The 25298-nt window shown below is 42.2% G+C and overlaps 3 protein-coding genes and 1 non-coding gene across 7 annotated transcripts; 1 reads left to right on the plus strand and 3 right to left on the minus strand.

Annotated features, from left to right (window-relative positions):
• Window positions 1-6031: 6031 nt before the first annotated feature.
• LOC4332957 (RNA-binding protein CP29B, chloroplastic) lies at window positions 6032-8089 on the minus strand. Its single transcript, XM_015772975.3, has 4 exons — window positions 7655-8089; window positions 7061-7162; window positions 6445-6726; window positions 6032-6340 (listed from the first exon to the last, which is right to left on the minus strand). The coding sequence occupies exons 1-4, from the start codon at window positions 8000-8002 to the stop codon at window positions 6275-6277; spliced, it is 798 nt and encodes a 265-aa protein (XP_015628461.1). The 5' UTR covers window positions 8003-8089; the 3' UTR covers window positions 6032-6274.
• Window positions 8090-11229: 3140 nt separating this feature from the next.
• Window positions 11230-11303, minus strand: TRNAI-AAU (transfer RNA isoleucine (anticodon AAU)). Its single transcript has one exon. It is a non-coding gene; the product is annotated as a tRNA-Ile (tRNA).
• A 147-nt stretch (window positions 11304-11450) lies between these two features.
• LOC4332959 (KH domain-containing protein At4g18375) lies at window positions 11451-15980 on the minus strand. 3 transcript variants are annotated; one of them, XM_015776696.3, is made up of 8 exons: window positions 15840-15980; window positions 14551-15126; window positions 13816-14238; window positions 13466-13723; window positions 13113-13379; window positions 12973-13031; window positions 12708-12780; window positions 11451-12540 (listed from the first exon to the last, which is right to left on the minus strand). In XM_015776696.3, exons 2-7 carry the CDS (start codon window positions 15121-15123, stop codon window positions 12732-12734), a joined length of 1629 nt encoding a protein of 542 aa, XP_015632182.1. In that variant the 5' UTR covers window positions 15124-15126; window positions 15840-15980; the 3' UTR covers window positions 11451-12540; window positions 12708-12731. The 3 variants fall into 3 exon arrangements, with proteins under 3 accessions (XP_015632182.1, XP_066165102.1, XP_066165103.1); XM_066309005.1 differs by having other exon boundaries at window positions 11451-12609; XM_066309006.1 differs by having other exon boundaries at window positions 12290-12604.
• A 2197-nt stretch (window positions 15981-18177) lies between these two features.
• On the plus strand, window positions 18178-22875 carry LOC4332960 (polypyrimidine tract-binding protein homolog 1). 2 transcript variants are annotated; one of them, XM_015777447.3, is made up of 10 exons: window positions 18178-18448; window positions 19370-19579; window positions 20298-20360; window positions 20442-20515; window positions 20613-20708; window positions 21314-21368; window positions 21476-21580; window positions 21663-21744; window positions 22059-22171; window positions 22326-22875. In XM_015777447.3, exons 1-10 carry the CDS (start codon window positions 18254-18256, stop codon window positions 22725-22727), a joined length of 1395 nt encoding a protein of 464 aa, XP_015632933.1. In that variant the 5' UTR covers window positions 18178-18253; the 3' UTR covers window positions 22728-22875. The 2 variants fall into 2 exon arrangements, with proteins under 2 accessions (XP_015632933.1, XP_015632934.1); XM_015777448.2 differs by having other exon boundaries at window positions 22059-22124.
• Window positions 22876-25298: the final 2423 nt, after the last annotated feature.

Genomic DNA, 25298 nt, shown 5'->3' on the forward strand with positions numbered 1-25298 from the left:
GAAAAATTGAATAGCGGAGGGTTGTGACTAGTTGTGAAGAGAATATTGGTAAATAAATTGTTATATTTTGAAATAAATTCTAAAAGAGTTGTTATATTTTGGGACGGAGGGAGTATTATACAGTACACCGACAACCATTTGAAGACAAAAAAAAATACTGGTGTGGAAATGGTTTGAACATATTTTTTTCAGACTTTTTTTTCCCGCTGGACATAGAGGAGCAAGTTCGCCGCACATATCCTAACCAGAAAGAGAAAAAAAAAAGATCGGACGGTCGCTCCAGCAGCAAGATAGATTGTGCGTCGACATGCATGATTCATGGCAATGATAGTGAACCCCAGAATTTAGTACAGCCGGAGATCGATGAGCTCACAACCTTATCTCATCTAATCATGATTTGATTTTTTGATTAGTTAGTTTTAGTGGCCACCGCGTCGGCTCGCAGGACAGGACAAGGACGGACAGTGCTGAGCAAAATGGCAGCTGCCTATAAACCAACTGCGGCAGATTGTTTACGACGCATTACATTTGTTAGCCCATCCATTTAATTATACTATTATTATCGAACGCACACACTGCACGCACCCATCCTTTTGCTGCGATCCGCCAATGGCCACCACCAAATTTGCAAGATTCTGCAGATCTTGTCGCTACCAGGGCCAGGATGTATGTTTCTTTAAGAAGGGTATTATTTCCTCGACATTTACATCCAACTGGATATATACAATCATTTAAATTGAGAACTTTGTTTAACCAAATATGAAATTCGCTCCTATAAATTAGGAACCTAGTCCCGCAAACAATCTAATCTGAAATTCACTCCTATGAAGATTTAAACTCAGAATCTTATGATGCTATTCAGATCACTGCAACCAATAGATTACATGCTCTTTTTGCATTGTTACTGCTGCTGCTGCTTATTGCCAATCATTTTATTTGGTGGAGAAGAGGAGGACGGATCGGATTTCTCTCCTTATCTCCACTTGCAGTACTCAAAAGAAAGTCTGATGAAGCGTTTGCGAGTGTGTGTGTATGTGTTGGTAGTGTTTGTCTGGATCTTGAGACAGAAATGCTTTTGCATGATCGATATGGCGTCGGTTTCGGCAGCACTGTTGAGGCACGAACGGCTTCGTTTCTCCGAGAAAAGTCGTTCTGGATTTCAGTGGGTACTAGGCTGCTTTCTGGCGACGTGATTTGTCGTCTCCAATTATCCAGAGAGAGAGAGAGAGAGAGAGAGAGAAAGCAAGTAGAGGTCATGTTTGCTCTTCCGAATTGTTCTTGTTGCTGTTCCGCGGCTGCACGAGAGCTTGACGCCTCAACGACCACCTTGTTCTCATGATCCTCCCATTCATCTTTGATTTTAAAATTTTAAGGAGTGACTACACTACATATGCAGGTGGTTGGTAGTCAGTTTTTAAAATTTTGAAAAAGTTAAAAAAAATCCAAAGCTCTTGACTTCTAGTTTTCTGAATTGCTTGAGAAAGCTAGATATTTTGAAAAAAAAATTTGCAGGTGCGAGAAGTTAGTTTAGTGGTTGTGACCTAAGTAGTACCTCAAGATACTGAGTTCAAATCTTTATATAAAAGAATTTTAGATTAGGTTGTTTGAGGGACAAAATTCCCAATTTAAAAAGACCGCATACATCTGTTTTGATGCAAAAGTTGGGTAAAAAAATACCATTCTCTAAAAAGAGAAGTTAAAACCAAAGCTTTCATATCCAAATTCTGCAAATCAAGTTCAAATAGGGTTCAAAGTTGCGAAAGGACCTGTAACCTAGTGGTTACAAGAGTCTCAGTAGCATCTGAGGTCCTAGGTTCGACTCCCCGTGAAAGCGGATTTTTCAAGATTTAACGACGTTGTGCTTTAATAAAAAAAATAGGGTTCAAAGTTAAATCCACTAACACTTCGGGATTTGACTGAACAGATGGACCGCCGGCCAAACGAACAAACCCACCACTCCCACTGTCCCACGCAACGAACTGAAGCTCATGCGATCAAAAATTCAAGGAATAAGTCCACATAGACTCCCTTAAAAGTGACCCAAATCTAATATGTAACCCTCAACCGCAAAACCGGATAGGATAGGATGACTCCCGAACTACTGAAATCAGTGCAATTTGACTCCCTCAGTGGTTTTGCTGATGTGGTGCTGACGTGGAAATATTGACCTAGTTTTCGTCACACGTGGCGCTTACGTGGCATTACAATTAAAAAAATATATGTGGGACCCATCTGTGATTCACACAAAAATATATTGTGGTCCCCACTGACATGTGAGGCCCACATGTCATCCTCTCTCTCTCTTTCTTCCTCCTCCCTCTCTCCCCCTTTTCTCTCCACCTTCTCTCTCGTGGAGCAATAGACGGGCAGGGGTAGCGACAGCGGGCGGGAGCTGGAGCGGCGGCGGCCGGCAATGACCGGAGCGGCAGCGGCGGCAGGCGGGCTCGACGAAGCGGGACTTGAGCTTGGTGAGCGACGACCGGCGGTGGAGTAGCGCGGCAACGACAGCGGACGCAATCCCGTCGCGCCGCGGCCGCCCATGCGACAAGAGGAACGCCGTGCCGGGGGAGAAAGGGGAGGGAGGAGAAAGAGATGCGGATGCAGGGGAGTGGGTGGGTCTTCCTCGCCGGCCGACCGGTCAAGGGCGTCGAGGGCTCCGCCTTCGTCCATGGCGCTTGGATTAGGGCGCGGCGGACTCCCTCAAATATAGGTCAAGCTGCAGTTTCACTAATTCACAACTTCCACCGCCTCTACCTCGCCACGAGCACGAGCCACCACCACCCCTCGCCGACATCGCTTCGTCCTCGTCACAGGAGCCGTTGGCTTCGTCGGCTGCCACGCAACTGCCGCCCTGCAAATCACAACACTACTAAAATCTGAACTCTGAATTCCTGAATGCCCAGTTGTTTGGTCTTCACAAATGCTCCTATATATACAAGACAATTACTACCGCAAGAACACAGAATTAGATCGGTTTTGCAGTAGCACACACAATGATCCAAGGAAAATGGATTAACATCAATGGCAGTCGTTTTCAGCACGCGGAACTCAGGAGGCAGATCGGCAAGGCGATCGTCGTCGTGAGTAGTCTGAAGCTCTGAAACGAACTAATCGACGAGCGGCACATACAGGAGAAGATAATCGGTGGAGAGAGATCTCATGAGCTGTTGCTATCGCATTCAAGCGCCATGACCAGTACGCCGTTGCTATCGGTTTTGGGGAGGCTTTGCAACCTCCGGCAACGGCGTCGTCGGCGTCAACAGCGGTGGCGGCGCAGTCGGAAATCCTCCTCGGGGTGGCGCTCCCGGACGACATCGCCTTCCTGGCTGGAGGTGGAGCACGGCGATGGGATCGGGGCGGCCACCGCTTCAGCTCCCGCCGGCTGCCACCACTCCGGCCCCCGCCCGCCGCCGCTCCAGCCTGTGCTCCCCGCAGCCGGCCGAGAGAAAGGAAGAGGGGAGGAAGAAGAAAGAGAGAGAGGATGACATGTGGGGCCCACTGACATGTGGGCCCCACAATTTTTATGTGTGAATGATAAACGGGTCCCACGTATACGTTTTTAATTCAAATGCCACCAAAGCGCCACATCAACCCCACAGATTAGGTCAACAATGTCACGTCAGCGAAACCACCCTCCAAAACCACCAAGGGAGTCAAATTGTACCGGTTTCAATAGTTCGAGGGTCAGGATATCCGGTTTTGCAGTTTAGGATCATGGATTAGATTCGGGTCATTTTTAAGGGAGTAAAAGTGGACTTGTTCCAAAATTCAAAATGGACAGTTTTTTTTAGGAATAAGTTCACTTGGTGACCCTCAAAAGTGATTGAAATTTAATCCGTAACCCTAAACCATAAAACCGGATATCTTAACCCCCAAACTATGGAAATCGGTGCAATTTGACTCCCTCAGCGGTTTTGGAGGTCGGTTTCGCTGACGTGGCGGTATTGACCGGGTCTTCTTTACACGTGGTGTTGACGTGGCATTTAGCTGGCATTTAGAATTAAAAAATATGTGTGGGACCCATTTGTCAATGACACAGAAAATAGATTGTGGGACCCACATGTCCCTTCTCTCTCCCCTCCCTCAGTTCCCTCTCTCTCCTCGTCGTTCCCTCTCTCTCTCCCGCAGCAGGCGGAGACGGAGGTGCGGCGACCTGCGAGCGGCGGCGGCACCCGGGCTGAGCTCCACCACGGCGAAGACGGAGGAGACCACAGCGGCAGCGGCGGGAGGCACACGCGGCGGGGTACAGCGAGCTCGGCCCAGCAGTGGGAGGACGAGGGGAGCCGGCGGCGGTGTGAGCGGCGGCTGAGGGATGGGGGCCGGCGGGCGGGAGCTGGCGGCGGCGGGAGAGCGGGTGGGCGAGGGCGGCGGTGGCTCGTGGCAGAGGGAGGATGAGGGGAAGCGGCGGCCGAGGTATCCGAGTTCCTCTTCGACCGCTTCGCCGCCGACCACGCCGCCATCACCATCGCCATTTCAGCAGTCAAAGTCGAAGTCGCCGCCGTGGCCTGCTTCTCCCGCCTGCCGCCGTTCCCCTCGTCCTCCCACTGCTTCTGCCGCCCGCCGCCGTTCCCCTTGTCCTCCCACTGCTTCTCCCGCCCGCCGCCGCCCACCGCCGCTGCCCGTGGGCTGTTGCCGCCGCCGCTCGGCCGCCGACGACGTCTCGATGCCGGCCGCCGAGTGGTGCGGGTGGTGGTGGTGCGAGAGGAACGGCGAGCGGCCGCCGCTTCAGCTCCAGCCCACGGCCGCCGCCGCCGCTCGCTCCCCACGGACGGCCGTAGAGGAGAGGGAGAAAGAAAGAGAGAAGGGAGGGGAGGAAGAAGAAAGGGAGAAGATGCGTGTGGGGCCCACATGTTAGTGGGCCCCACAATTGTGTATGTGAATGACAAATGGGTCCCACGTATAACTTTTTAATTGAAATGCCACCTAAGCGCCACGTCAACGCCACGTGTAAAAAAGACCCGGTCAATACCGCCACGTCAGCGCCACATCAGCGAAACCGCCCTCTAAAACCGCCGAGGGAGTCAAATTGTACCGATTTCCATAGTTTGGGGGTCAAGATATCCGGTTCTGTGGTTTAGGGTCACGGATTAGATTACAATCACTTTTGAGAGTCACCAAGTGAACTTATTCCTTTTTTTTAAGGGTGAATAACTAACATGGTCACTGAAGTTTCGCTTTGGGCTCAGTTTAGTTCTTGAGGTTTCAAATCGTCCAAACAAGTCCTCCAAATTAATCATTTGGGTTAATATAGTCCTTTGACCAAAAAAAAAAAGCCATGTGAGCATGCTAAGTCATCCTCGCATGCAGCGGTATGAACAAAATGACCATTCTACCCTTATATACCATATAAAAAAGAAAGAAGATAAAAGAAGATAAATGTTTCACACGTATATGATCGTTTTATAATTATCACTTACGATTGCTGCAGCGATCATGTAAATTAACAATGTTGGGACTGGGCTGGCCTGTTATTTTTTCTGTTTGTCTTTTTTTTTCTATATGGTATATAAGGGTAGAATAGTCATTTTATTCATACCGCTACATACAAGGATGACTTGATATGCTTTCGTGGCTTTTTTTTTCTAAGGACTATATTAACCCAAATAATAAATTTGGAGGACTTTTTTTGGACGGTTTGAAACATCAACAACTAAATTGAGCTCGAAGCGAAACTTCATAGGCTATTCACCTTTTTTTTTATTGGAAAATGGAGTCGTACAACGTATACTGGTAAAAAAAAAGTCCAAGTATATTTGGTCCCGTCAGAGCCCCATCAATCGAAATTGTTCCCAAAATAAAACAAGATCAGCCCAACCTGGTCTATCCGCTCAAGATACTGAGCAGATTCAATGAGATGCCAAGTTGGAAGGGCAGGTCAATCTAGAAATACAGATGTGGACATACTGCGTAGTTACTGATGATACCATGTTGGTGCTTAGTATGTGGTATATCATGTCAGCGCCAGGATCTCGAAAGGATTATGACAGTTTTGGACCGGAATGACACACTTTGTCAAATTATGAGACCTGAATAGCACAAGTTTAGAGACCGGCCGTGCACTTTACTCTATAATTCAAGGAACAAGCCATACATAACAAAAAAAAGTGGGTTCAAAAAGTTAAAACAAAATGATATATATCTCATCACCAAACCAATCTTTTGAACCATATGGTGGAAGTTACGACTAGAATTCCATCGATGCTATAGAACAATCATGACGATAGTATGATTCATATCTGGACTAACCATAGGCTTCAGGGCATCTAAACGAATTTCAATATTGTCTCCTAGGTGGTTTCGATTCTGCTACTGTAACTCGGATCTGTCTGCCATCCATGTCCTGCACAACAAAGAAAATAGGCTTGTTTTAGCACACACTAAAAGAACAATGATGCTGAAAGACATATGAGAATAAGAAACCAGCCAGACTTAGTGAAAACTCACAGCGCCATCAAGATTTGAAACTGCATTCTCAACCTCTTCAGCGGAACCATACGTGACAAAACCAAATCCCCTTGACCTGCCACTCTCCCTGTCATAGATGACCTTGGCTTCCAAGACCTCCCCTTCCCCACTGAATAGGTTTGCGAGAGCTGCATTGTCAACACCCCAAGAAAGGTTACCTACATAGACCCTGTTGGCCTCACCCCTGGGTGCTCTCTGCGATGATTGCTCCCTTGGTGGTGGTGGCCCTGAGTTAACCCTCAAAGATCTCCCATCAAGTATCTGTTTTAAGAAATGAAATCAGCAAATTAGTTAAGCACAATTCAATGATGTTGTATAGGATATAACACAACATATGTCCAGCAACATGCCAGAAAAGAGTAAATTAAAGTTTGTTTTCTAGTCATGAATAAGCTAAAAGCAAACAAGGATTAAAACAAGCAAGCAGGTTCATATCGAGCAACCTCAGCTACAGTTATCTTGAAAGAATGCAAGCCACAGCATGCAAACCAAAGAGATGAAATAGGAGCGCACTTTATGCAATATATTTTTAGCCAGCCCATATACCAACATGGAGCAAAAATAATGACTTAGAAGTATGGAAGCATATACTCACATAGCCATTGAATTGCTCGACAGCTGCCTCAACTTCTTCAACACTAGACATTGTCACAAACCCAAACCCACGACTCCTTCCAGTCAGCTTATCATAGATGACCTGCAACAATGCAGTTTAGCATGATACAATATAGGAAAAATCAACCAAAGCCGAGTACTACTCTTAAAATTGAGCAATTAACCAGAAAAATGCAATCCTAAATCTTTCGCCAGTCACAGAATTAATAGCATGAGCGCCAGCACACCAAATTTAACAACCTTAAATAATGGCAACCTTATCGCATCCTTAATCATCTCCAAATACAACCTCACAATGAGCACCCGAAATAAGTTTTTTTTTCTTAAAAGAACGAGAATATGCCCACACTACCATATGCAACCCAATTGTATCGCGGTTTAAGCTAAATTAACAACAGAATGAATTTGTCGTGAACTGTAATATGAAGCAACTAGACACAATCATTCATCACCACTTCACCAGCGACCAGCGGTCCATTTCTGGTTTCACAAAGACAGGGACACACCAGCGAGCGACTCGACGAAGGTGGTGTGATAGGAGTACTTAGTAAGGCGAGACGAATGGGGTGGTGACCTCGACCATCTCGACGGAGCCGGCCTGCTCGAAGAGGCCGGCGAGCTGGGCGCTGTCGACGCTGAAGGGCAGGTTGCCGACGAAGACCCTCAGGTCGTCGGAGAACTCCTCGCCCCCGGAGCCCTCCTCCTCCTCCTCCTCGTCCTCCTCCGTCTCGACCTCCTCCGACACGGCCACGGCCACCGGCACGAAGGGGCTGGTCCTCCTCCGCGGCCATCCCGCGACGGCGAGGGCGGGGAGCAGCGGCTTGGAGAGGAAGGAGAGGGAGGATGAGGCGGGGTTGGAGGAGGTGGAGGGGAGGGGGAGGAGGTGCGGGGAGAGGGCGGTGGAGAAGAGCGTGGCCGCCATGGGTGAGGAGGAAAGGGGATGGGATCGATAGGGTTTTGGGGATAAGGCGGAGTGAGGAGAGGAGAGAGCACAAACTGGGAAAGAGGCAACAGTAGAGGAGAGGAGACGGGTTTTATATTGTTTGTTTATACTTGTAGCTAATTTGCCCGTGCATGACCACCAAATCTTAAAGGATAATTTTGGCATTCATTTCAAAGCCTTAAGAATCTACAATTCCGGCTGTCTTTTGCCATCAATTTTTAGATGCTTACTAAATTAGCCAGACCAAGAAACACAAAGCTTATGTTGTTTCAGGATGAAACACCAACACCACCAACAGCGTGAAAGCCTACACGCTAGTAAGAGTGGTGGTGACGGAAGATTCACTGGCATCACCACTGCCCACATTTAATGTAGTATAGATATTGGCTTCGTTTTTTTGACATGGATGAGCAAAAAATACTATCTCTGTTTTTTTCGTTGGTTAACTACCGTCAAACATTTGGGGAATAAGATAGTATTTTTAATAGCAGGTATATATCTTCTACTTAATTTTACTATTGCTTCCATCACAAGGTAATTTTATTTTTCACACATTCCGCATATACCGATACAAATATAAATTTGTATGGGCCTAGGAATCAGTAGGTAGTAGCTTTGTATGTGTGTGTGTGTATATATATATATATATATATATATATATATATATATATATATATATATATATATATATATATGTGGCAACATATCCTATGCACACAGGCCCTCACGTGTACACACGTGCACACCAACTAAAAAATGTCACCAAAAAATCTAGAAAAAATCATACACATACTTTCAATTGTATTACACCTAGGGTTAAAATCTTAAAGTAAAATTCATTATATTTTAGCCGTAACAAAAAAAAACAAAAAATCTGACAGTTTTAAGGTTGCAATTTTGTCAGAATTTTATCTTTTTTGTTATTCTCTATGTAGAATGAATTTGAAGATGCGACTTTGCACGTAGATGTAATACTATTGAAAGTACATGTATGAATTTTCCTAGAATTTTTTGTGATAATTTTTAGTTGGTGTTATAAAATCCATTCCAATCGAATATTGAGTAATCAAATCCTTCAAATCATAGTTTTTGAAATCTTTTTAAAAGCGGATTAATCGGACGAGGATAAAGAGAGAGTCCCATTCTACATGTCAATACTGACAACAATGAAATTTCTGGTAAAAGGAAAATCCGTCGACTTTCTAAGTCAGGGTTCAAGTCCCTCTATCCCCAAACCCTCTTTTATTCCCTAACTCTAGTATTTATATATGCCAATGTGTGAATGCAAAAGGTGAAGGTAAGGCCCACAAGAGAAAAGAAGACCTCTCCATACCCCCACACTGTTTATTGTACAAATAATATAGTTAATTTGCTTATTACTGATAGTAGTTACACTTTAACAAACCCTAATATATTTGTCCCTCACTTTTATAAACTCTAAAACTGGGACATGCAAGATGATGAAAGGTGGACTATAAATAAGTTACCATCCCTCCCCGATGGGTTGACTCCTCCAGCCAAACAATCCCCTAGCATCTGTCTAGATTCGTAGTACTAGGATACGTCACATCCCTCTAAAATCCCTTACATTAGGACATCCACAATGTGGGAGAAAAGCAGGTAATAGGCATTGAATGCTTCCTTCCAACCTGGTTATATACACTGTGATGTGAAAGTTGGTATTAGCTGTTACCCAATCATCACGTTGCTACCGGCAACAAACAAATAAAAAATGAATTGTAGTTCAGTCACAAGCTAACAAATGTACCTTTTGTGCATGGAGCCACCTTGTTTTCTCCATCATAGGCTTATATATATTGGGGTACAGATCCCCTAGAGTTGAGTACAACTCCACCGGGTGAATTTTATCAAATCCATGGCATCTATTGCTTCCTATGGCTGAGATGAAGCCATCTATTGCTTCCTATGGTTTGAATGGGAATTACTTTATTTTTTTATTATGTTAGTAATGGTTAAGTTTCTGCCTACCAAATTAACAAAGTATACATGTTCTCTTCTTTCCCAAACACAAGAAGCTACATTCATGTAAAAAAAAAAGTGTTAACCGCATAGTACATGCAAACACACATAAACCATATACATGCAAAACTAGAGGCACGTGCTCAGTACGGTGTTTACACCATGGATTAATCAAAGAATTTCTGGGTTATGCAAGTAAAATTAGCTTGTATATTCTCAAATTGTCTAAATATATTGTAGACGGTGATTTGTTATTGTTACAAGATTAGGATAAATTCTTTTTTTTTCAAAAGAGACTAGTGGGAAGTGGGAACTAATGGCTTCATCCCAACCGTCGATAAAAAAGAGACCGTAGAGATTCTATCAAATCCACCGATGGAGTTGGAGTGACTCCAGGGGATCCAGACCCATTGCACATGCCCTTATACAATAGAGGGATCATGTTCGTAGTAATGTACATATCATATCTTACTATAAAGTTATCTCCCACTAACTCGTTAAGCTTAACATGCAAAGATGCCACATCATATCATCCACTAACAAGATGTCACATTATCATCCACTAATCCACTAATTAACAAGATGCCACATCATCATCCACTAACAATCATCACATTTAAACATCATGCAAACATGTTATATCTTTATAGTTTTTATAATTTAAGAGCTTTTCAAATACAAACATGTTAAATTATCATCCAATATAATTCACATAATGTTTCAATGTATATCTTTATTATGTTTTATGATATCCTATATACTTATATAGTTTATCCTCACTTAGTTGGTGCTTAAATGATTAATCTATGGTCCAAATTATCTTTCTCATTTTTTCCTCTAATTAAGTCATATCACATCAATTATTTTCCGCCTTTAGATAATTAATCTACGGTCCAAACTATCTCCCTACTTTTCTTCTTCCATAAAGTCATACCACCTTACTTTTTACGTTTGAATCACCATTCTACATACTATTTAAATTTAAATTATCATAAACCACATTATTTTACTTAATCTGATATTATCTAGCTATCTTACACGTTATTTTTTTTATTGTTATCATACTAAATTTCCGTAGCAATTCACGGGGTTTCGCTAGGTATAATATATGGCAGCTGCCGATGAATCTATTTTCCCCACCGAAATATGCACAGCGCGCACAGCGAGAGAAAAAAGTGGCAAAATGGAGATGGAACATGGAAGGGAAAAAAAGTGGCAAAAAAAAGTGGCCCATGCAGGTCTCGAACCTGCGACCTTCGCGTTATTAGCACGACGCTCTAACCAGCTGAGCTAATAGGCCTTGCTGTGCATTTGAACTTTATCCTACTAATATTGGTAGTTCCCTTTATTCATTTAAATACAATTGCCACAACACTACATTTGTCTAGGAAAATCACAACAGCACCGGTCTATGAAAATCACGTACTACAAAGTGCTCAGTAGTCCATCACCAACAACAGTGGACATCAATCAGTACATAAGAATGATCGGCTAATTCGACCAAACTGTTCAAATACAATGTTGAGAGAATTGCTTTTACATGCATAAACAAATTTGGCCAAAAAAAAGAAATATACTGAAAGCAGCACAATACTGTTTGCCATGTTACCGCCTACATCGAAAATGTATCATAGTCTACAGCAATACACTAACAAATGCCCTGCATGGCATGGCACCAACGTTCTGCAACTCCAGCAGTGGTTCCATATAGCAGTGGACAAGTCTGCAGTAGCAGCACACGGCGTATGCTCCTGCACCTCCATGAGAAGGGTAAAGAAGAGGAAAAGACTCCAAAACACAAAGGAAACTCTTAACTCGATAAAATCTCAACCCAGTTATTAACTTTGAGAGGTTCTCTGAAACTTACCCACACTCAGATTGAGCATCAGAGCACACGTGCACATCAAGTCAAGATCCCATGTATAGCATGGCTTGCACAATTGCATGTTAGGGCTTTTATGATCTATAAATCAGCAAAAGCGAAAACTTCCAGCTAACTGTAAATCGCCATAGTAGTCATATAGCTTACCAGACAGGTTGATACTAGAAGACCATGCTGAGATTGGTTTATAGGTAAACTTAAGTTTTATGTTAGCCTATTTTGAGCTCACTGAGGAGGTACAATTTTCTCTGGGGAACTATGTGCAGATAGGAACGAATGTGAAGGATGACACGATCCACATCCTTAAAGCAAGGGCAAGTAACTTCTAGGCTTTTGGTTGGCAAACAGGGAACCAAGTTCTTCCACACGAACTACTAAGATGAAGCAGGTTGCACGAGAACACATACAGGAAGTCTCAACTGTGAACTTTCAATACATAGGTTTAGAACATGTAAGACGGGGAATCAACATAGTCCCAGAGGAAAATATAAGTAAATGCTGTATACTAGGGAAATAAGATGGTCTATGGCATCCAGGCAGGTCCCTCTTAGGCAAAGCTTCCAGGTTGGGGCCATACTCTTGGTCATCTGGTTTGGGAAGGGGCTCCAATAAGCAGGCTCCATACTTCATTGGTCTTGGCATTCTTTTGTCTTGGCTGTTTTTAGTAAGGGAGGTGGGCATGGGGCAAAGGTGAAAAGAACAGGTCCATCAGAAGATAGCTGAGCTGGGTTAAATGTGTTTAAAAGGCAGAAATGCAATAAGGAGCAAGTCTTGATCGCATGATCATTCTGTTCATTTCAAGACAAGGTGGATGAACCATACCTGTTGCATTTGTCAATCTAAGTCCTAATAACCATGTCGCTTTCCATAGGAAAATGAACTAGGGCCAGATAACCTGATGAAAAATGAAATGTGCTAAGTGAGCAAAACATATGATATAAAGATTAATGAAATATTAAGTAGACTAGGCCTAAAAAAAATTAGTGCACACTTAAGAGTGAATTTCCATACATAGAGAAACATAAATATTTGGTATTATGACAGGTACTGTCTATACTGCTGACTCATAAAGTACAGGTATGCTTACCCACTGCTGCCAGAACGACCACTATATCCACCATAAGCCCCATAACCTCCTCCAGAGACCTGGAGAAATTCCAGTCGAAGTTTTGATAAGAGTCTGTTAGCATGAAGAGGAAAGGAAGGGAAGTGAAAGGGAAGCTATACCTGGGAGCTGCCATAACTTGCATAGCTGTCAATAGGGCCAATATCATCTGAGCCACGATATCCACTTGAATATGGATAATCATGCCCAAGAGGCTTAGTATCTCTGCCTAGATACTTTGGCCCTTCAGAAACACCAACTGGAAGAGGATGGTAAGGGATTACAGGTGGGAAACCTGATAAAGCACCTTCTCTTTCAAAGAAATTGGCTTTCAGCCTAGTAGTTATTTGCAGAAGAGCATGTCTTACAACATCAAGGTCTCCACTGATCTGTTGTGCAAGCAAATTACATTGGTGAACTCATCGCAGTACAAAAGACCAGTAAAAAAAAATTAAAACATAAGTTTAAATTGTACCTGAACCATCTCTTCGTCTTCTGCTGCTACTTTTGGTACATTCTCCTTAGAAAGGATACGTATGTTTGCTCTTGATGTTCTCCTTATCTCAGTAATGATTGAACCACCTTTTCCAATCAAGCACCCAATACGTGATGTCGACACCAACAAGCGTGTTGTGTAAGACGGGATCGCTGATTCCGGATCAGTTTTCTCACTGCATCTTGGTTGTAAATGAACTGCAGCATTTATTGTTGGGGAGACAGGATCTTCAAAGAACTGCATGAGAAAGAGAAAGCGGAATTGATCAGGACTAGAATTAAATATCCGCATGGATGCTAAATCAGCAGAGGACCGTAGGAGAAAAGCACCTCCTTTGCAGAAACAGTAATTATGCAGTCATCTTCAGTATTTGAACTATCAACTTTGATAAAGGCTCCAGACTCCTGCCTAATCTGTTTGATAATTCCACCACCCTTTCCAATTACACCTCCCACATTTGATGCAGCACAAAGAAGGCGCAAGCTAAATTCCTTTGCAGAGCTCTCCTCCCTCCGTGGTTGATATATAGAAGGCCAATCTCCAGCCACATCACCTTTGTATCCTCCATAAGAACTAATTAAAGGCGTAATCCCCACAACTGGTGCAGTTGAGGAACTACCAAGGTGGGAGCCCACTGGATAAGGCTGTGTCATGCTGGATGCAAGAAGATGCTGTGACCTAGATGGGTTGTCATGGAGACGAGATGACACTTGAAGAAGAGCTTTTCTGACAACTGTTGAGTCCCCAGATATCTAGTGCCAAAAGAATAAAGGGTTCATTAGCATTATTGACTATTCCACAGATGGCATAGCAAAAAAAATCAAGTACTGTAAATGATAAATTAAACTAGTAAAAGTTATTTTGCTGGTTGACTGGAAAGTGAAAACAGCTACTATTAAATCTAAGTCACTGCACCTTAAAAAGGGTACTCCGTAAAAGAGAATGTTGCGGACGTGTCACAAATAACCCATGTTACCAAACAGAGCCATAAATGCCTATAGTAGTAACGCATGTACGACATGTGTAACGCGGGAAAAAGATGGAAACAGAGATCCTCCACAAACCTGAAGAAGTTCATCACCACTGATGGCACACGCAGGGAGATTTTCATTGCTAAGAACACGTATATGAGCACCAGTGTCACTGCGGATTCCCTGTATAATATGCCCACCTTTTCCAATAATGCATCCAATCTGGTCTGATGGCACAAGCAACCGAACGGTAACTTGAGCTAAACCTTCATCACTTTCTTCATTCCCAATATCATCATCTATGGATAGCTTTTCATGAACTCTAAAGAGAGCGTCTTGGGCAGGGCAAACCTTATCTTCAGCATCTACTAGGGTATTAGTTTCCCTGCTTGAGCTAAATATTGTGATAACTCTCTCATCACAACCAGATACACTCTCACCAATCCTTATCTTAGCTTGAGTGTCGGCCCTCATCTGCTTAGCAATTTCTCCACCCCTCCCAATGATGCTCCCTATTTTTCTAGAAGGGCAAAGATAGCGGTAGACAGTATCATCTGGACCAGGAGCATATGTATCATCACCAGGATTCCTTCTCTTGCCACCTCCATTTTCAGCATAATCAGAGTGACGCTTCCCGTGACTGTTCCTATGCCCAGGTCCAACCATTGTCTACAATCGGAGAAAGAACGGTCAACACAGTAGAGAATATTGGGTCAAATAAATGGAAACTAAAATAACGCGCAAGAAGGAAGCTATTCTAAGATTATTCACATCAAACCCTCCTGAAATTCTCATTTACCAAATAAAATCAACTATAATCACACGAATCACCCTGTCAAATTCGTAATGACAGCACATATTAATAATCCTTACACTTGTATGGCTGCATGATGGCATGTTTATCATGGCCAAGCGTTAAACGAATCCACATGAACAAATCAATCCCATACCACAATGAACAAAAGTCATCTTTCGATCCTACCAACTAGATTACTATAAAAGATCTAACGAGAAAAAATAAAAATTGTTTGGTCTATTCATGATAACCTCTCCGACTCTTTTTTTACAGTTCAATTATTATTAAGTTGAAGAACTAACAAAGATATCCCGACAAAAAAAAAATTCTAACCAAAACACTCCAACCACGCGAATCAGGGGCGGATCCAACTTGGGACGTGGGGGTTCAGTTGAACCCCCAAACTATTGGGGGGAACAAACAAACTGTTACTTGTATTAAGGTTAAGGCTCTGAAATCAAATAGAAGAACCTCTTCCAGATCTATAAGAGAAGCTAGGGTTAACGCAAGCAAATTCCACGGAGGTGCAATCCCGGTGGAAGAGAGAGATAGATGAATCAGAAAGAGAATGCAGATGGATGCTCACCAAGATCCCCTCCCCTCCCCTGCTCCGCTCGCCGGATGGAGATCGCCGCCCCTCCCCTGTTCAGCCGCGAGATGGCGCAAGGAGCGGAGGAGACGACGAGACGGGGAGATTTTCTTTTACGCCAAGCCTAGGGAAGCGGCCAAGGGGGAGACACCCGTGTACACCGCCTTTTATCTCAAGCTTTTCACTAAAGCCCGAAAATTTGACAAATTAACCCTTTCAGAAAACTTATCTAAAAAATAAATCGTGCTAAAAACTAATCATGCGCTTAGAGCCATCGAGGTTAACAATGACGCCGTTGATTTTTTTTTTAACATGTTTGACCGTTTGTCTTGTTTAAAACTTTTGTGAAATATGTAAAACTATATGTATACATAAAAATATATTTAACAATAAATCAAATGATATGAAAAGAATTAATAATTACTTGTTTTTTTAATAAGACGAACGGTAAAACATGTTTTAAAAAGTCAGCGGTGTCAAATATTTAGGAGCGGAGGGAGTATATCCTTTTTAACATCTTTGACGTTGGCGTTTCATCGAAGATGACATGAATTTGCCAGGTTATATATAAATATCACATTAACGCTAAAGATATTGAATATTCCATCGGAAGCGGCAAGAATTTACCAGATTATATATAAAAATAGTAGGTATGAGGCTATGTCTGTCAAGCTTGAAACCCTGGTTCAAATACTAGGGATGCCTCCCATTTGAAGGAATTTCTTTCTACCCCTTATTTTCTTTGGCGAAATTAAGAAATAGTGACATATTTTTTGGTGAAATTATTTTTTAATATAAAATTTAAAATACAAATATATTATGGATACCACATACCAAAAAGTGGTTGACTAAGCTCGGTAGGGCACACCATGTACCAAGTGTTATACGGAATCATACCTCGTATATAGAAGGAATTCCGGATAAGGAATGACGAATAGAGTTCTATATGTAAACTATAAGGACTACTTGGATTGTATCCATATTGATCTCTCTAGTTTTACATGGACAATGGGACACCTATGGTATAAATATATCCCATAGGAGGAGGGAAAAAAAGATCAATACACGACACAACAACAGATCAACACACGCCAAGACAAGCCGCTAGATATCGACATCAGAGATAAGCCTAGACAAACCCAATATGATGTATGCGGAGGCCAATAAGAGAGATCTAGCGCTATCTCTGATCTCGTCGAGTGCGAATTCGAGGAGGAAGACTACCCCGTTGTTGGCTACGTGATGGTATTTTCGGGCGCCAAGTCGATAACGGCTAGATAGGTATATCCCAAATATTGTACTGGTCTAATTATAATGAATAAGAGCAACATCGGCTTCGCCCAACATGAGTAGGGCTATTACCTGTCAGATAAGGGGCCTGAGCCTGTATAAAATTTCTTGTCTCCATATCTTTTACTTCAATCTCGCATATACCTTGGTACCAACGATCCCCATACTATGCAAAATACCGTAGTCGCGGTATCACCCATCGACAATATCTATTTTATAGTTAATCTTTAACTAAAACACTAAATATATATAATTCTTAAGAGAACACTAAGCTCGAACTAAAGCAAATGCTGGTGTCCTCGGGAGCTTTTTATTTCTTTTAAATTCCTAAAATCCTTATATTATTGGCTAAACTAAGAAATTGTGATATATATTTTGGTGAAAATGTTTTTATTAAAATTATTGACTTCATAATTAATACTTTAATTAAAACACTTATTCTACATAATTCTTAGTTTTAAAATTCCTAAAATATTTCATTATTTTCTTCGTGTATGATTTATTTAAACAAAATGTGTCATTTCCCAATAAAATACGAAAAATAATTAACAAGTGTAGAATTGGTAAAAAAGGTAAAGATCCTTAAAAGGAGTAGAAGGAAGGACTCAAACCAGGGTCTTCAGGATGAGAGCACCAGACCCAGTAGCAACTCACGTGTGTATTACATATACAAGCATGTATTTATATATTTTCTTATAACTTAGTACCGAGCACCAGATCCAGTAGCAACTCACATGTGCATTACATATACAAGCATGCATTTATATATTTTCTTATAACTTAGTACCAAACACCATGAAGCTAATTCTATATGACTAGTTAAATTTTTGTCTTCTCGAATAGGATGTGAGTGTCAATATTCTTGACACTAAAGCATTATATATCACCACTAATCTTAATAGCGTTGAGCTGACGATTTATTTATGCAAATAAGTTTTTAGCACGGTCGTTGCAAAAAGTTTTCTGGAAGGGTCAGTTTGTAGAGAGATCTATGCTGCGCACAGGCACAACCTTTAGGCAGCCACACGCTGGTCTCCTCGAACTCGAACCCTAGCCTTTTGCTGCTCCCTCCGGCCTCCACACGCGCGAGATCCCTTCCCCTCTCCTCCCCTCCCGGCGAGATGTCGTCGTCGGTCGGCGGCGGCGGCGGGCAGCAGTTCCGGTACACGCAGACGCCGTCCAAGGTGCTGCACCTGCGGAACCTGCCGTGGGAGTGCGCGGAGGAGGAGCTCGTCGAGCTCTGCAACCCCTTCGGCCGCATCGTCAACACCAAGTGCGGCGTCGGCGCCAACCGCAACCAGGCCTTCGTCGAGTTCGTAAGCCCTCCCCCCGTTCTCCCTCCCCTTCCCCACCCGCCTGGCCCGCCTCCATCTCCCCCCTCTCGTCGCTCGATCTCATTCGAGATCCGTTCGGATGAATCGGCCACCGGATGATCTGCCATGTTCAATCCACGATCTATCGATTCGGCCGTATAGGTATAGCGCAGTCCTGTAATTAGGGGATTTTGTCTCGGATAGTATAGCGCAGTCCGTAATTAGGGGACAGTGGGGGTCACTGGCTCACATGCCGTCCTCACATCTGCTTGGTTTTAGCTTTTTTTTTTTTTTTTTTTGCTATGCCAACACATCGCGAAGATGGAATTGATATGAGCTTCGGTCATCGTAAAGGATTTGATAAGATGCGGCTGCAGGATACACGCGGGACTGGATATTTGATACTAGTAGTAAAGTTGTTTAACAATGTTAGTATTTTGGATGGGTTTTCAGGTGGATTGTTGGGTTTGTGATTGGAGTTGACCGAGGTTAGTTTATGATACTGGAATGCTATATGTTGTATCAATCTGTCTGTCAGGAATCGATCTGTAGCATACTCGGTAACCGCTATCTATATGGATGGCTGGGCCTATGTGGTTTTGTGGTTTTAAAAGTTCCACATGTCACTGTTTGGTTTGTGATAGGATACAGTTACAGGGATGTGATTTGTGGCTCTTGGATATATGGTGGCGGGAGCTGGGAGCTTTGAAATGACAGCAAAGCTGTATTCTGTGTCATTAGTAACTTTAGAGTATGATTCTATTTGTGAGATTGATTATCTAATAAAATGTGGTGTATCTTTAGACTTCTAGGAAAGGCTTTCAGAAACTTTATCTTCCTACAAATTCTATTATTGTTTATACTTATGTTTTATTTGTAATAAATGCTGCGCATTACTTATGCAAAGCCATTCCTTCTTTGCAGACTGACATTAATCAAGCTATTTCGATGGTTTCTTACTTTGCATCATCTTCGGAACCAGCGCAAATCCGAGGCAAAACTGTTTACATTCAGTATTCAAACAGACAAGAAATAGTTAACAACAAGAGCCCTGGAGAGACTGCTGGAAATGTGTTGCTAGTTACTATAGAAGGTGTTCAAGCAAACGATGTCACCATCGATGTGATCCATCTGGTGAGTTCTAAATTTTAGTTTCTTTTCCAACATGAAAGTATTTCAATGGGTGAATTAGTAAGATCATGAAAAATTTAAGTGTGACTGTTGCTATATCGGTTGCCATTGACTGAAGGGATCCAAGGGAGTCTACCTGACCTGATCCTTGTAAATCAAAGATTTTACATAGCTCTTCATCTCGTAGTAACGTATTCTGCATGAATCAGCAGGCCCATGTTAACACGGAGAAAATGTCGTTATCAACATCTGCAATTGGAGAGATATCATGTTTGTTTTGCTGCCTCTGTCTTCTAACTATTACATCTGAAGTTTTTATGAACTCTTGGGGATGCCATTTTCTAATTATCTTTCATCATCACGCTTTTCCACGGTGTAGGGCACCTCCCTGTTTATCCAAGTTATTGATGAAAGGTTAAATTCCCAACCTTTAGAAAATTAGTACATCTATGGTGCTTCTTTTGTGATCATTTTGTGGTTCTTTTATCCATCTATTAGCAATACAATATAGTTCCATTCGTCCCTGGTTCATCTGTCTAAGATCTTCTGTCCTCTTTGTCTTTTTGGTGGACAAAAGGATAACCTTTAAGAGTTTCCTGCCAGATAGAATATTTAATAATTGATTTTATGTACTACAACTACAAGATTTTTATATGTGCTGCCAGTTCCTGGATTAATTTTCTCTTTTACTCCTATATATGACCCTTCTATTATATTTCAGGTTTTCTCAGCTTTTGGATTTGTTCACAAAATAGCCACTTTTGAGAAGGCTGCAGGTTTTCAGGTTACTTGAAATTTCAAATTCTGTTAATATACTTGATTGTTTACAAAGGCGATCTTCCCACCTTATTTTCTTCCCCCGCAGGCACTGATTCAATACACAGATGCAGCCACAGCTTCTGCAGCAAGAGAAGCCTTAGATGGAAGAAGCATCCCAAGGTGACATCTTTGTTCTCTGTACATTGCATCTTTTAATATTGTTCACACTTTGCTCCTCCTATAAACTGAATTCCTCTGAGACTTTAATTTAATGTAGGTACTTGCTTCCAGAGCATGTAACATCTTGTTGTTTGCGTATTTCGTTCTCTGCGCATAAGGATCTGAATATCAAGTTCCAGTCACATCGCAGCAGGTATCACTTATATCTTTTTTGCCTTGAGTTAATTTACAAAGATCAAATTTCGCGGTTGTTAAGATGGATCTCTATATGTCTAGGAGGATTGTAATATCAACATACTACCTGGTACCATATTTTAATGTCTACATTAAGATTTATGCCTAGGCATTGCAAGATCATACCTCATATTTTCCCTGCAAATTCAGAAATACGTGTTCTGCCACATCATGGGCATTTTACCTTTATTCATCTTTCCTGTTCATCCTGCTGCCTCCTTATATACTGACACATGATTACTTTGAAAACCTGGTAAAATAGACTATCAACCACTGGATTCCAGATTTGAATTTGCAACCTAATCGTTGGCTAAAACAAAGTAGCTTTTTTCATGGGTTAAGGGCATATTCATCCATAGTAGCACTTGGCTTCCATTTTTTTAGCCTCTTGCTTTTTGTATGGAACTTCCATATTTGTATGAGTATATTACTGCAAAATCTTTATTTGTCAGTGGATTCGTCTTCTCCATCTTTGTTCCTTATCTTATTTGCCTTGTGTTATTATAGATCAAAATGCTTCTTACTATGTATCTTGTTAAACATGTTTTCTTTTTTATTTTGCAGGGATTACACCAACCCTTACCTTCCGGTTAATTCATCTGCAATAGATACGTTACAGGTACTACTATTGGATATCACCAACATTTGAATAATTTAATTGTCTTTTTTTTTCCATTTATATGAACCTGCCTTTCATATAAACTGCCTTTTGATGTTCCTTCACAGCCTGCTGTTGGTGCCGATGGAAGGAAAGTGGAAGCTGAAGGCAATGTTCTTCTCGCATCAATTGAAAATATGCAATATGCAGTCACGGTGGATGTTCTCCATACTGTAAGTTAAATTGGAAAGCACTTATTCAAAGATTTTGTTGTTTTGTAGTTACTATATGCTGACTAAGATTAATCAATTCCAGGTGTTCTCTGCATTTGGTACAGTCCAGAAAATAGCTATTTTTGAGAAGAACGGTGGAACACAAGCTTTGATTCAGTACCCTGGTATGAACCTTGGAACATATCATCTTAGTAGAATTACAGAATAATTATGTTTTGTGTTGAATTAGTGCTTTCATTTTCAACATTTGACCTAGCAGACCACACCTCCAACAAAGCTTGATATTGTTATTTCGTTTACAGAAATTATTTTCCTATTTTTGTAATTGAAGTGAATGTGCAGAAGTTGTGCAGAACTAACCAATGTAAACATGCTTTCCTTTACATCGTAACAAACATGTGCTTGTTCTGTTTATGATTTCATGTGCTTTAAATTCAGACATTTTTTCATGATCTGACTTCATTACATTACCATTCAGATGTAACTACAGCTTCAGTTGCGAAGGAAGCATTGGAAGGGCATTGCATCTACGATGGTGGCTACTGTAAGCTCCACCTGTCATATTCTCGTCATACTGATCTCAATGTAAAGGTATAATAGGTGTGCATTTTCTTTAGTGTATTATGGGCATGAAACCTGTTTAGACGATATGATTTACTGCCATCATAGAACCCTTCATCTTGTATTCAAGCACAGACTTTCCTATCATATGAATTATGAACCATGTATCTGTCTGTTCTTTCAGGCACACAGTGACAAGAGCAGGGATTACACAATCCCTCAAGGTGCGATGCAAGCAGTACCACAACCGCCTGGTGTACCAACAACATCTGCTGGGTGGCAAGGTAATCCACAAGCCGGTGGTGCATATGCACCACCTGGAGCTGCTGCTCCAAACCACGGCACAACAGGGCAAGTGCCAAATTGGAATCCCGGGAACTCTGGGTATGCTCCAGCTCCAGGAGCATATCCAGGTCAAATGTACTCGTCACCAATGCAGTATGGCGCATCAGGGGGCTTCTCTGCTCCTGCTGCCCCACCACAAGAGTTGCATACTTCGCAGCAGATGCCGCCGCCTCAATATGGAAATCAGCCTGGACCAGCAGGTGCACCAGGAACCGGGCAACCACATCCATATTATCGCTAAATTTAGATTCCTATTCACAACTGGTACTATGCCCTTTCTAATTAGTAACTTTGTGTACCTTTGCAATAGGGCAAAACCAGTTCCTTTTCCCTGTCTTTCTTCTCATGGAACCTTTTTTATAAATAAACTCTTCATCCAGTTGTTCTCATCCGCGGCACAAAATGAAGGGTTTTCATCGAAACTCATCATAGTTTTCTCCCAAAGGTAACTTTGTATATTCCTAATATGTTTATCGTCAGCTCGTTGGTCTGTATCTTGGAATTTAGTATTCCCTCGTTTTTTACTTGTCACTGTTGTGACAAAAAAAATCACTGCTTTAACTTTGATCACCAATCATTTTTTTAAGTTGAACAAATCCACATGGTTACATTTATATCAGACGCACTTTGATTAATATGGTACTATTTTTTTACAAGTAAAGTGCACAAGCGGTTATTAAACTTATAAGGTTATGTCATTTAGGTTCCTAAACTCTTAAAATATAGATCCAAGTTTTAGAACTTGTCAAAGTGTCATTTAGGTCTTAAAACGTCACAACCTCTTTAGGATCTTACGTGACGTGTGACGTTGATGTGGCATGCCACACGAACATGACGTGACATCATCTTGACCGGCAAATGAGACCTAGATGAGATATTTTGACAAGTTTTGGAAATTGGATTTGTATTTGAGAGTTTGGGAATCTAGATGATACACCCTTACAAGTTTAAGTATCACCCATGCACTTTACTCATTTTTTAAGTACTAGGAATAATGCCCGTGCGTTGCAACGGTAAAGTCGTTTGTTCCAGTGGTACAACAAAAGCCAAAGCCATTTTCTCCAATGGCACAACAATCATTAGGAGCTGAGCGATAAATTAAAACATTGGTACCGCTATACATTATATTGAATAAGTTAATTAAAATCCATACTTGGCTTTGGGTCGAAAGCCCATTCTTTCCTTTCTTTTTAGCCGCAGCCCGGTTGTAAGATTTCCATAATACCGTTGGGCCAAAATAGAGTGAAATGGCATGATTGAAATAAAATATATTAATTGTGCACATAAATAAAAATCTATTCCTTAATATCGTAGACATATATGGAACAATAAAATATTAAAACATAACGTGACAATTAACACGCATAATTTCATAGGATTTTAATTGTATCTCACTTTGGGGCTATAAATAAAGCTAAGTGTCAAAATGTCATAAAAAACATATAATGGTTTGGCCAAAATGAAGCTAAATTAACATTATATATGAATAATGGAAATAAATTAAATTTTGTTGCCAAATTTATTGTTGGTTCCATTTAGCTACATATATGATCTTAATTGCACAAGAAAGTTTATAATGCAACTTTATGTCATCAAATAATTGCTTAAACGGATTAAAATGCTCTTATGTAAAGAGGAAATCATTAATTCGGTCCGATAATAACGGAAAATCAATTTGGCCCGAAGACCGGCAACGGCTCGGAGGCTAGAGCTGGCACGTGATCGTGCGGCCCATGAGGCACGCGAAGCCCAAGCGCGGCCCGTTAGCGTGAGCTGTCCGATCCTGATGGATGGCTACAATCTCTGATGGGTGGCTGATGCAGTGTGGGAGAGTCGTGGGTCCTCTAATGCTGATCGGACGGTTTAGATTGATCAACCCGGATAAAATTGCCACCAGCCGAAACCCTAACCCTATTACCCTCTCTCCCTGGCCCTATTTTCTGGTGCTAGGCGAGGGGTAGTGGTCACGGCGACGCCGACGGAGCGGCGGCGATGTTGAGGCGCCAGTGTGTGGCGAACCTGATGTCGAGCATGGCTCCGGCGAGGCCAGGGCGGCGGCGCGCAGTGGGATGCCATGGCCAAGGCGACGGTTCATGTGAGCTGAGGCCGTCGGCATCGAGCGAAATGGCGGCGATGGTGGTAAACGGCGTGCTGCGAGCTGATACCATGCGTCGATCCCTCTCTCCCACCTCAGTTCTCCTCCTCGACACGGCGCAAGACTACAACAAGGCGAGCCTCGACCTCGAGCGGCAAACTGAGGCGGCGCTCAAGTTCGAGTTCTCCTCCTCAACATGACGGCTAAGGGATGCACGGCGGTGCGTGTAGCTGTACACCAGTCGCACGAAGATGGTTGAGAGTTCGGAGGTGCGCACACAGGCGGAGCTCATGCCGTGCGCCACGAAGTCCGACGAACTAACCCTAATCCCGGTGAGTCTTAGGGTTTTCCATTGAGCTGGTGATTTGCCTGTTCGGGGTTAACTGTTCTTAATTTTGGGAATTTCTTAGGTTAGGGTTCGTATTTTTCGGAAAAATCAAAATAAGGGTTTCGAATTTGGGGGATATTCTTACTCTTATACCGATCTGATTCGCCTCCTCGTAACAATCTCTTATTGTACTTTTAGGATCGGTAGGACTTAAGGTTTAGGTAGTGACAAACGAACAAAGATTAAGTTTCCTTATATATGAGCTAGGGGATTGGGGGCGAGTCCATGGCGTAATCGGATGTGCTCGTATACGAACGAAAGATTACCGCGGAATCGACGGATGAAAGCTTGTATATACGAACGAAAGATTACCGCGGAATCGACGGACG

The sequence above is a fragment of the Oryza sativa genome, chromosome 3, assembly GCF_034140825.1.
Source record: "Oryza sativa Japonica Group chromosome 3, ASM3414082v1".
In the NCBI taxonomy this organism is placed as follows: domain Eukaryota; kingdom Viridiplantae; phylum Streptophyta; class Magnoliopsida; order Poales; family Poaceae; genus Oryza; species Oryza sativa.

Coding starts and splice junctions, on each gene's coding strand:
- LOC4332957 (XM_015772975.3), bottom strand. CDS start 8,002: ATGGCGGCCACGCTCTTCTCCACCGCCCTCTCCCCGCACCTCCTCCCC. Junction 7,163..7,654: donor GCTCCGTCGAGATGGTCGAG/GTCACCACCCCA, acceptor GCATTGTTGCAG/GTCATCTATGATAAGCTGAC. Junction 6,341..6,444: donor TTTCAAATCTTGATGGCGCT/GTGAGTTTTCAC, acceptor TTTGTTGTGCAG/GACATGGATGGCAGACAGAT.
- LOC4332960 (XM_015777447.3), top strand. CDS start 18,254: ATGTCGTCGTCGGTCGGCGGCGGCGGCGGGCAGCAGTTCCGGTACACG. Junction 18,449..19,369: donor ACCAGGCCTTCGTCGAGTTC/GTAAGCCCTCCC, acceptor CCTTCTTTGCAG/ACTGACATTAATCAAGCTAT. Junction 19,580..20,297: donor CCATCGATGTGATCCATCTG/GTGAGTTCTAAA, acceptor ATTATATTTCAG/GTTTTCTCAGCTTTTGGATT.
- LOC4332959 (XM_015776696.3), bottom strand. CDS start 15,123: ATGGTTGGACCTGGGCATAGGAACAGTCACGGGAAGCGTCACTCTGAT. Junction 14,239..14,550: donor GTGGTGATGAACTTCTTCAG/GTTTGTGGAGGA, acceptor TTTTGGCACTAG/ATATCTGGGGACTCAACAGT. Junction 13,032..13,112: donor CAAGTTATGGCAGCTCCCAG/GTATAGCTTCCC, acceptor GAATTTCTCCAG/GTCTCTGGAGGAGGTTATGG.